The sequence below is a fragment of the Sebastes fasciatus genome, chromosome 9 (genome assembly GCF_043250625.1).
Source record: "Sebastes fasciatus isolate fSebFas1 chromosome 9, fSebFas1.pri, whole genome shotgun sequence".
NCBI lineage: Eukaryota > Metazoa > Chordata > Actinopteri > Perciformes > Sebastidae > Sebastes > Sebastes fasciatus.
The window spans coordinates 8,586,654-8,598,331 of record NC_133803.1 but is presented as its reverse complement, the minus strand read 5'-3'; the positions used below and the strand labels follow the sequence as shown (position 1 = coordinate 8,598,331).

The window sequence follows — 11,678 nt, the reverse complement described above, 5'->3', positions numbered from 1 at the left end:
ACAGGTACTGCATTTAGCATAAACAATATACTCAAATCATAACATGGCAAACTGCAGCCCAACAGGCAACAACAGCTGTCTTAGTGAACAATGCTTCTTCCACTGAATAATAATCTTTCCATAAATTGTAGATTCTTATATTAAAAAAAGGAATAAGCCAACGTGGCTTACCAATTTTTCAAGCTATAGAAAGCCTTTTCATCATCATCATCATAATAACCTTGTTTTTCTACAAAATTATATTTCGATTGTTGTACTATTTCACACATGATTTAAGAAAAAAAAAATGATGTTCATTCCATCAGAAAACACTCCTTTATCTTCAATATTTACACTGTAAACAATTGCTGTTAATTTACAGCAGGATTTCAACAGTATTAACCTGTTATTGCTAAAAACAGTTCTTTACTGTTAATACAAAAGAAAACCTGTTAAATTACGCTCATAGGCCATTTTTTAACTGAACTATAATGCATTCTTAAAAAACATCACTTTACTGCTGATCAACTGTCTAAAGTATCATAGTAACAATAACAGTTTCATGCAGTATTTGTTGAATTCTGGGACCTGATCTGCACATGTGAGGCTTGTACATTGTACATGATTGTAAAATCAGTGAATTAGCTTTATTGTTCTTCACTCACATGTTGTTCTGGTTTGCATTCTGTGCTTGTAGCCAGCTATAGACAGACATTTTGGGAAAAGTGTCAACAAGTCTATTATAGCCTTATTCCTAACAAGTGCCTTTAATTGTATTTAGTGTGACAATTCCTATGTCTGTAACCTGCTAAGTCTATTCATCTAGGCAAAAAATAATGTTTATTAAAATGTATGTAAAAATACAACCTAAATAGTGCATTACAACAAATCAGAGATAATGTAAAAGAAAGGTGGAAAAACAGCTATACTATAATGTATCTTTAAACAGTAAATTAACTGTAAAATACTGTGAAATTAATAAAAAAAAAAAAAAAACAGTTCAAACTGTATTTTTCATTAACAGTACAAAGCTGTAAATTTCAGCGACAGTATAATAATGTTAATTTTACAGTAACATAAAGGCAACCCTGCTGCCAGCTCTTTACTGTTATTTTACTGGTAAATTCTTAACAGTGTAGAAGACAGTACATCCTCACCTCTGTGCACTCATCATACCTCAGAGCTCCTTGGAGGGGCGGTGCTGCCTCCTCTCCTCCTCCCAGCATCTGGCTCTCCACACCGGGGAGGCTGGCTCGGGGCGTGCGCTCCTGCTCTCAGCTCCAACAACTGCTCAGAGGGGGTGAGACAACTAGAGACAGGAAGACACATCCAGATTGATGAGACCCGAGGTAAAGAACCAGCCTCATTACGCGCACTGATCCTCCTGCTCTCCAAAAAACACCAAGAAGATGCCCAAATCCTCGCCGTGCGTATTCCCACGGTCCTCCCTGTGGCTGGCATCTTTGGCTACTATGGTGGTGCAGTCGGTGCTCTCTTCTTCCTCCTACTCCTCTTCTTCTTCCTCCTCTACATATCAGAGGTCTGCAGCCGGTGTGAAGCGACCTGGCTTCATGGAGAGGACGCTGATCCTCCTGGATGTCAACACCCGCAGTCCGATCAGAGTCCTCAACGACAACTTCCTCTCTCTGCAGCTGGACCCCTCGATCATCAAAGACGGCTGGCTGGACTTTCTGAGGTACTAAAGAGCTTTTCAACATCGATCTGTATCGGTTTGGTGGTTCTTTTATTCATTACGCGCGCAGCAGCCACGTTGTCTGAATGGTCATGGAGCGAGCCAGCAGCACGTTTCTTCCTCACTGAGTGATCCAATGCTCCACATTACTGAATGATTTTCATCGACTGGCCAAGTCCAAACCCGTCACTATAATTTAATAAGGCGATGTTGAGAGTGAACAATTGCTTCAAGGCAGGTTTATTGATGTCATAGCACAGTATGCACTCTATGCAAACACTACAGTGCGTCGATTAACATAGATACACTTACGATACGATACAACTTTATTGTCAGTTTGCACTGAAATTCATTTTGCATCCATAGGCAGCTCAGTTTGAGAAAAAAGTACACATACAATACACTGTTAAGAATTCCCCAGTAAAATAACAGTAAAGAGCTGGCAGCAGGGTTGCCTTTATGTCACTGTAAAAACTAACATTATTATACCGTTGCTGAAATTTACAGCTTTGTACTGTTAATGAAAAATACTGTTTGAACTGTTTTTTGTTTTTTTTAATTAATTTCACAGTATTTTACAGTTAATTTACTTTTTAAAGATACATTATATAGCTGTTTTTCCACCTTTCTTTTACATTATCTTACTGATTTGTTGTAATGCACTATTTAGGTTGTATTTTTACATACATTTTAATAAACATTATTTTTTGCCTAGATGAATAGACTTAGCAGGTTACAGACAGGAATAGTCACACTAAATACAATTAAAGGCACTTGTTAGGAAACTAACAATAATAGACTTGTTGACACTTTTCCCAAAAATGTCTGTCTATAGCTGGCTACAAGCACAGAATGCAAACCATAACAACATGTGAGTGAAGAACAATAAAGCTAATTCACTGATTTTACAATCATGTACAATGTACAAGCCTCACATGTGCAGATCAGGTCCCAGAATTCAAGAAATACTGCATGAAACTGTTACTGATGATACTTTAGACAGTTGATCAGCAGTAAAGTGCTGTTTTTTAAGAATGCATTAGAGTTCAGTTAAAAAACGGCCTATGAGCGTAATTTAACAGGTTTTCTTTTGTATTAACAGTAAAGAACTGTTTTTAGCAATAACAGGTTAATACTGTTAATACTGAAATCCTGCTGTAAATTAACAGCAATTGTTTACAGTGTAGATACACTTGCGTGCCTCTTACCCGTCTAGTCAGTGCAAAAATGTCAATTTCACAAGTAATTAAATCTATTTTTAAGGTTTTATTATTTCCTCTTAAAACTACTCAAATCCACTTTTGAGTACTTTTCAATTTCACTTGGGTCCAGGGCCATCCATGTTGTTTCAATCATCTTTTAGAGTACATGGTGGATTTTGGACCGACTTTCATTCAGTTTTGTGACTTTTCACCTCAGTGCATTTCTCAGAACAGTCCAAATTACGCACATTATGAGACTATAACCCTGCGCCACTGGCACATTTCGACCATGGGTTATGAATCATGACATATTAAAATTCAAAACTCGGCAAAATAACTCCTCAAGAATGTTTACACTAAACTATTGACTGACTTACAATACTTCTGACTCATCTTGTGCTGGATTGGATTTAATAGTATAAAAAAACAACGTTATTTAGTCATATTGTTTTGGTTCAGCTTCTAAATCACATTGTATCATTGTCAGAGATAAATATGATACAGAAGATGATCTATAGGGCAAAAACATGACATCACTTTGTTCACTGCATTTCATAAACTGGAAACTATTTGCTGAGAAAAAGTGAAGAGATTATCATGTTTTAGTCTCTGTGTGCTCCATTCTTCCCCTATAATAAAAGACAACTGTTTTATTATTATACATTTAATTCATGGGAACATTTTTTAATTTTCAGTTCATACACCATTCCACAATTTCTCTCTTTTCACATAACCTCCTTTACAACTTTGTTCTGGGTTAGTTGTTATAGCTCAGTCCTTTTATAATTAATGTATTATATACATTAACTTCATCAACTACAATTTGTTTAGGCTGAAACAACCTAAACAACGAGCCTCAGTGCTGCAGTCTGGGCCTATCGGCCGACACTTTATGCATCTTCCTTCATCTAATTGTGTGTGAGCCGACTGCCACGTAGACTGTAATGAAGAAATCAGTGATTAACAACAACATAAAAGTCCCTCATGTACTTTTATTTGTTTTTCGAAACATACTAGTTAATATATATGTACTAGATATTAACGTTTTAAGTGTCACCATCAATTAAATTGCTATTTTTTCATACTGCGTTCACGTGTTTCAATTTCTAGATAGCCATATAATAGTATTGTTTTTAATACTATAGGCTTATTTGTTATCAGTGGCAATTAATTATATGTTTCACTTGCAGAAAGCCAAAAAATAAGTAAAGGACACTTTGTTTTTAGTAGTTCCCGGCGGCTGAAAATACAAGTATCAGCTAAAGATATTGGGGAAATTCCTTGATTCTGTTGGTCTTCATAAATATAGTAAATCATTCATATTTAAAATAGTGGAGATTAAAACCTTCCTTTGTTCCTGCTGTAGATGCTTTTTCCTCACGATGACGGGTGGTGTTGAAAGTTGCTGAACTGTTTCTTGGGCCCGCTGATGTCAAAGAGAAAAACAGGGCAGACGTTTTGTGATAATAGGCCTGCGGTGTTTAACAGCCACAGCAAACTATAATCACTTTATCTATCTCTTTTTATTTCATATGTGGAAATATAAATAATCTGAATTAAAGTAAATTGTGTGGAATCAAGATTCGCTTTTCTGCTCCTCCTAAATATGACCGTAATAATAAATTGAAGCCTCAAGATAACATTTTAATAACGCACAGTTGTGACTCCGTGCGTAATAGTTCTCTAATGCGTCATCACGCTCTGTGTGTCCGCAGCTCCAAGCGGCTCGTGACCCTGGCGCGCGGCCTGTCTCCTGCCTTCCTGCGATTCGGTGGAAAGAGGACCGACTTCCTCCAGTTCAACAACCAGAAGAACCTCAAGTTCAGAGGGCCAGGGCCAGACTACTACCTGAAGAACTACGAAGACGGTGACTAAACAACACATCTCTCTTAGGCGTCTGTTCCTCGTCTGTTGGTGTTTTTCCTCTCTAGCTATTTATTTAACACAGCGTCCATTTCCTTATCAAATACAGTAAGTTGTCAGTTTATTAGGGGCACGTAGCTTGAACTAAAATATTAGAAACACCTCTCAGTACAACACAATTCCTTACAACTTAACCGCACCTCAAAATACAGCCTCCAAAACAACAATAAAGTTGAATAAACACCTCTTTAAAACAGTTTCAACAAAACCTGAATTATTAGTATTAGACGGCATTAGTTTTATCTAGCTAGGTGTAGCTAATAAAATGCCTACCCTTGCGAAAAAGTAGTTCAAATTTATTTTATGAAGTAAACAAGTATACTTTATGTAGTAAGTATACTAATATCAATGTACTAGTAGTATACATGTAAGTGTACTACTTCAATACTTTTTGGGACTAAATTGACCCAATTTTTAGTTCATAAAAGTATACTTCTTAAGTATACTTTAGGTGTAAATATTAATCTTTGATTACAGAACTAGTTTACATCTATGCTGTATTTTGTACTACAAATATACTATGAAGTGAACTATACTACAAGTGAACCTCTGGTGGTATACTGTTAGTGTACTAGTTATATACTTGTAGCCCATTTTTGATTTATGAAAGTACACTTTAAAGTATACTCTCTGTAAACTACTATTTTAATAGTTTTTACTGCAAGTATACTTTCTTTAACTTATACTTAGTGAATGATTTATGCATTACATAAAGAGACTTGCTCCTTTTGCTATTTGACTTGATGTTTTGTGTTGAGATTAAAAAATAAATACAATTATTTTTTCTCGCATGCCTCCACAGTAAACGGAGAATGCAAAAACAGATTAAAATAATTCATATCAAAGCATACATTCAAACTCTCACACACACTTAACTACTTTGTCAAAAAGTAAGCAGTATAAGCGAAATAAACTTAGACTTTTCTGTATACTTGTCAGTATAAGCCAAGTATACTTTTCTAGACTAAAAAGTAAAATGAAAGCATACTCTCTTATTTTAAGTTTTAAAGAAGCATACTAATAGCACACTTGAATAAACTTCTTTTTGGTATAGCTATATAGGGCACAAAGGATGCTGTTTTTGTAACATGGAAGCCTATATGGCATGGTATAACACACGTTTGTGTTACTTTAGCATATATAAAAATACATATATATATATTTGTTAAAATTACCATTGACATATCTGTTTTCAAAAAGTACTAAATGTGTGTTTAAAATGACACAACCTTTTAGGTTTCAACAAATGGTCCAGGCTTTACTTGCAAATTTTAAAACAAACTGAACAAACAAAAGTGTTTTTAACTTGTGATACATAGTACTTTTTGATGAAAATAGCAACATAAGTATGATATTGTTCAAACCCAGGACAAAGACAATATTAAAGTAGCTTTCACAGGGCTGCGCAATATATCAATATTATATCGATATCGTGATATGAGACTAGATATCGTCTTAGACTGTGGATATGGTAATATCGTGATATGGCATAAATGTTGTCTTTTCCTGGTATGAAAGGCTACATAACAATAAAGTGATGTAATTTACTGTTTTATTATTTGCCTTTTACACTTAGTCATTATAGCCACATTATTGATGATTATTTATCGAAAATCCCATTGTGTAAATATTTTGTGTAAATCACTAATGGTCAACACTACAATATTGTAACAATATCAATATCGAGGTATTTGGTCAAAGATATTGTGATATTTTATTTTCTCCATATCGCACAGCCCTAAGCCTTCATTTCTTTTCTCTGTGTCGGCTTGCAGATATCGTGCGCAGTGACATTGCATTGGACAAACAGAAGGGCTGCAAGCTGGCCAACCACCCTGACATAATGCTGGAGCTGCAGAGGGAGAAGGCTGCCACCACACAGCTGGTCCTGCTGAAAGAGCAACTGTCCAACATCTACAGCAACATTACAATAACAGGTAGGAGATCACACACACACACACACACACACACACACACACACACACACACACACACACACACACACACACCCACACACACACACGCACAAAAATAAGTATTTTTTTGGGCCCATGCTCATATCCTAAGAAACATGTTGTCCATGTTCACACAGCATAGTCTGGACTTTGTGGGTCATGCACGTTCATGCAGATGCGTGCACTCACACAAGGTTCAAAGCATGCCAATGTAAACCATCAGCTTTCAAAATGACAAATGTAATTTGTAAAGGAGGAATGTGGGGATGGATAGAGGAGTGCAGCAGAAGAGGCTAGTAAACAGAGCACTGACGTTTTCACCGGTTACAGTTAACTCAACCTGACCGCAGAAGAAAATCTGGAGTCCTGATTTTGGGTGGGCTGCATTTCTTATCTGTTACTCTGTTTGACTCGGATGTAAATGAGGAAGTGCAGGAGAGGAGAGTAAATGAGGGATTTGTCTGTTAAAATTACTGCAGTTTTTGTAATCATAGTAGTGAGTCCAATGTCAGAAATGATCAGTTCACACTCTTTGCATGTTTTTTTAGAGCTGAGACATAAAAGTTAGTTGGTTGGAAATACTTTGAAGATAGAAGACTAAACTAAAGACGTAAGAAAATAAAGTAAAAGAAAAGTACAACCAGTATTTGAAGTTTTTTATTCCAAAACAGAGAACCACCCAGAAAGTGAGTCTTTAAAGCCAAAGAGCTCCTGGAAAAATATTGCTGGAATTGCAGCAATACATTCAGAGATAATACATTATTTATGTGCTTTATGGGAGTAAAAGTCGGACCTAGAAAGCCTTTAAATGGTTAAAAGTTTAGATACGGTAATGTACACAACCCCATGTTCACTGTAGATCCAGAGAAATATGGAATATTTGGCCATGCGTTTGGAAAAGACATTGATAAATTTCGTTAAACAAAGTATTCAAATCTACCTCAAGTGAACCCAGTTGGATGCTCACTAATATGTTTGGTCATTATACACAGAACTGGTTCACCTTGCATGAGTGGGTCTGCAATGTGTTCTCCATGTTTTCAGAAGGCCTCGCTTCACCGGAGCGGTCACAGTGTGTGTTGCCGTATGAGTGACAGATGTGGAACTTGTATGCGTATTTCAGATACTCAAGTGCAACAGTCAAAACATGGCCCGTTGCATTTATCAAAGTAGGCAAATATGTAGAGGAAGAATTTGGACCTGCTAGTGTGAGGGGTCAGTTCACAAGTTCAGTTCAGCACCCTATTATTAATCTTGTCGTGTTGCAACTGTGCTAAAAGGCATTGTGGTCCTTGCAGTCTTTAATTTTTTTGCCACAGGAACTTTAGTATGTTCCACGTAGGCCCGGCCTTTTCAAATGTTTGCATTTGACTTTGTTTGTAGTTTTCATTTTTGATCAAACAAGCTGATAGGGATTATTTGATGATATTTTTGGTTCGTCTTCAGATTTTTGAGGAACGTAAAGCATTAATGTAAAACATTAGTAATGTAGATATGCTGGCCATGAAGGTAGAGGCATGCATTGTTTATTTCTTTCAACAGTCATATAAATTATATTACATGACTGTCACACCGCCGTTAAGACTGGAAAAAGACCGTATTGAAACTACCATAAAATACTACAATAACTAAAGTCCCAGACAATGTCTAGTCTAGTCTAAATAGTGTTGTATTTTGGTAAAAAATAACTGTAAACTAATAAAACCATTGTCGAGACAACTAGCCTCTGTGTCACACATGTGGTATAGCGCTAATGTTTCTCAAAATTAAGACCACATTTCCCATAAAGCCTGCTGCTTCCTGTCCCAAAGAGGATGTTACCACTTGCTCACTTTGCCCAGCTGCAGCATGGAGGCCTACAGTCTTCTCTGTGATAGTCAAGTAAATATAAACATGGACATGGTTTACTGATTACAAAATATGCATAGCTCCTTTCAGCATATTCTACTGTTGTGCAGACTCTTCGGTTAAATTCTTAAAATTGAAATGTAAATATTTAAACAAACTTTTCAGGTTGAAATATGATGAAATATAAGTTGAAAATATTGATGTAATAAAACTTATGGTGATAACAAATCACCACAGAGTGTTATTTCCCCACACTAGACATTTTTGCATCATTGTACTGATTGATTAGGGCCCTACGGAGGATTTTGTCTTTTTAAATGTGGACTCCTAGTGTGATGGTTTCTATTAAGGGGTAGAAGTGGAGTTGAGAGACAGAGAGCGGGACCATGCTGTGTTTGAGCAGGTGCCATAGTTGCTATCAGACTGGTTGGCTGGGAGTGAGGGATGAAGCCAAGCTGAAGGATGTTATTTACTCAAAGCCGATTTATTGTGAAGTGTTCTCACAGAAACTCTCCTGTTCTCAAGCTCAGGCACAAGCTGCAGGTTTGCCCCCTGGGAAATGTTGTTCAAAAGGATATTTTTCAAAGATTGTTTGTGAAGGTGGAGTAGCTGTTTTTCTTTTTATGGCACAAAAAGTGGTCTCTGGTGTAATCGAACATACCGGTACGTTGACTGTTTTAATATCTCACCAGAATAAGAACTGATGACGCTGAGAAAGTCCTGAGAGTGTGAACATGTTTGCGTTGTGGTCTCATTATTACACTCAGTTGAACTCCGAGCATATTGTGTAAACGAAAATCTGTGCAAAGACTTCACATGTCTGTGGTAGAGAGTAACAGGGGTACAGAGGCACTAGGGATGTGTTTAAATATGGTCTGGTAACAATCAGCCAACATTCACTGTGCGTGCGTGCGCGCTTGTGTGTGTGTGTGTGTACGTGTGTGTGTGAGAGAGAGAGAAGGCAGTAGGTGTTTTAAAGGACCTATAACAGTCTCACTCCATCCTTTTCCACTCACCACTGTCTGACCTTTGACCTAGGCTTGTTAGAGCTATCAATAATGGAGCCACTCCGAGCTAACACACACACACACACACACACACACACACACACACACACACACACACGCACACACACGCACACACACACACACACGTTCAGCAGGGGAATTAAGTCGTGAAAATACCCCAAGCTCAGACAAGGTCATGGTCAGGGTCATGTCACATCTCTCTGCAGGAGTATATCCCTCCATCAGGCATCACTTCTTCAATTCTCTCCGTCAGTTCCCTCTTCTCCACGACTTAACACCTCTCCCTCATTTTCTTTCTCGTGTTTACTGTTAGTTTAGCTGTGTATATTGTGACTTCATGTGAAAGTCCTATGTTTATTTGACACTTCAGAGAATGAGAGGCAGTCAATCCGTTCAACTTGTGACCTCAAAGGCCTCATCCGTGTGTTTAAGGCTCAAAAGATAAACACAACTCAATTTAGGAATTCCTATACTGTGTTATTCTTGTAGTCTAAGGCCGGCCGATCAATATTTGAGAACACGGACAAGAAGAAAATCCTCCCAAAACAGAGAAACTGGAGAAGCACGGGTCAAACATAGGATGTTTTCAGTTATATGGTCTGCAGCTGCTCGTGAGACAGTGCATATAGAAACTTGTTTTCTATTTCTGTTGGAAGAATCAAGGATTTCTCTTTGAATGTTTTCTTTGATTTTCAAGAGGAAACATTGTGCACAACTGAAAAGGATACATTATTTAAAGAGGACCTATTGTGCTTATTTTCAGGTGCATACTTGTGTTTTGTTTTTCTACTAGAACATGTTTAGATGTTTTAATGTTCAAAAAACGCTTTACTTTTCTCATACTGACTGTGCTGCAGCACCTCTTTTCACCCTCTGTTTGAGCTCCTGCCCCACCTCCCGAAAAGCTCAGTCTGCTCTGATTGGTCAGCTGGCCCACTGTTGTAATTGGTCAACCGAACCAAACTTTAGAGCTCCGCTCTAACTAGCTTTGTTTGAGGGGAGGGCTGCACAATAATTTTAATTTTAATCAAAATCGCGATATGGTCTACTGCAATTTTAAAATGGCAATATTTGTTAAAGGCGTGTTTCAAATTACCATTTTAAATTAAATATTGTCATGCTGCAGAGATGTCCCGGCCTACATATCCAGTTCTAACTCGACTTAAGAAAAGATCTTTGTTTGATACAGATCCCCGCAAAAAATCACACCATAATCATTTCAATATGTTTTTCAATGAAAATAAGAATAATAATGTAAAAATGATCATTCCCTTTAATATTGCAAATCATAACGCAGATGCAATATCAGTCAAAATAATTGCAATTAGATATTTTTTTAAATCGTGGAGCCCTATTTGAGGGCATGCCAAACTAGCCGGTAATATGCAAATGTGTTACTTGGTGACATCACCAGATTACGGAAGAAAAGTCAGGACTTCAATCAAGTGGTTTCAGGCAGTTCAGGAGCAGTGTTTCGGTGGGGGAGAGTAACTCCCTTTGACGTGGACTTTGTAACTTTGCAGACCTTTTACATGCACAAAAAAACTATATAACACACTAAAGGAAAGGGAAAAAGCACAAAAGCATAAGAGGTCCTCTTTAATCAACTGAAGTAAAATACTTGATTGTTTCTGTTTATGTATCTACTAACTATAAATTGCTGCACTAACAGAAAAGGCGGCATCATCGTGCCTGCACAATGTTGTATGATAGATAAAAGCCGAAATGTCGACTACATGCGTGCATCACATCTAATATTTGGAGTTCCGTGTTGCTGTTGGGCCAGTCATTGTAAGTTTTTGGACACAGGCAGCTACTGAACATCAGTGGAGGAGGGGAAGATTGTGAAGAGGAGCCATCTGGATGAGATGGAGGGGCTAAGTAGGACATCTCCTTATAGAGCTGCAATAACCTAGATTGGAGGCAGGATTTTAACATGGGATGGAGCCAGGTTCATAGAGAGAAAAACACACATTTAGTAAAACAGAAAAGTAAATGAATCCATAGTCCTGCAGCAATTTGAACTTAAAAAATGGGTTGTGATGATATT

The 11,678-nt window shown here is 37.3% G+C and overlaps 1 protein-coding gene across 1 annotated transcript in view; it reads left to right on the top strand.

Annotated features, from left to right (window-relative positions):
- The first annotated feature begins 991 nt into the window (after window positions 1-991).
- Window positions 992-11,678, top strand: part of hpse2 (heparanase 2) — a 66,805-nt gene continuing 56,118 nt past the window's right edge. The window contains exons 1-3 of the mRNA XM_074645814.1: window positions 992-1,675; window positions 4,590-4,741; window positions 6,573-6,734. Of these exons, the coding sequence (XP_074501915.1) occupies window positions 1,389-1,675; window positions 4,590-4,741; window positions 6,573-6,734 (601 nt within the window). The 5' untranslated portion in view covers window positions 992-1,388. The remainder of the gene's footprint in view (window positions 1,676-4,589; window positions 4,742-6,572; window positions 6,735-11,678) is intronic.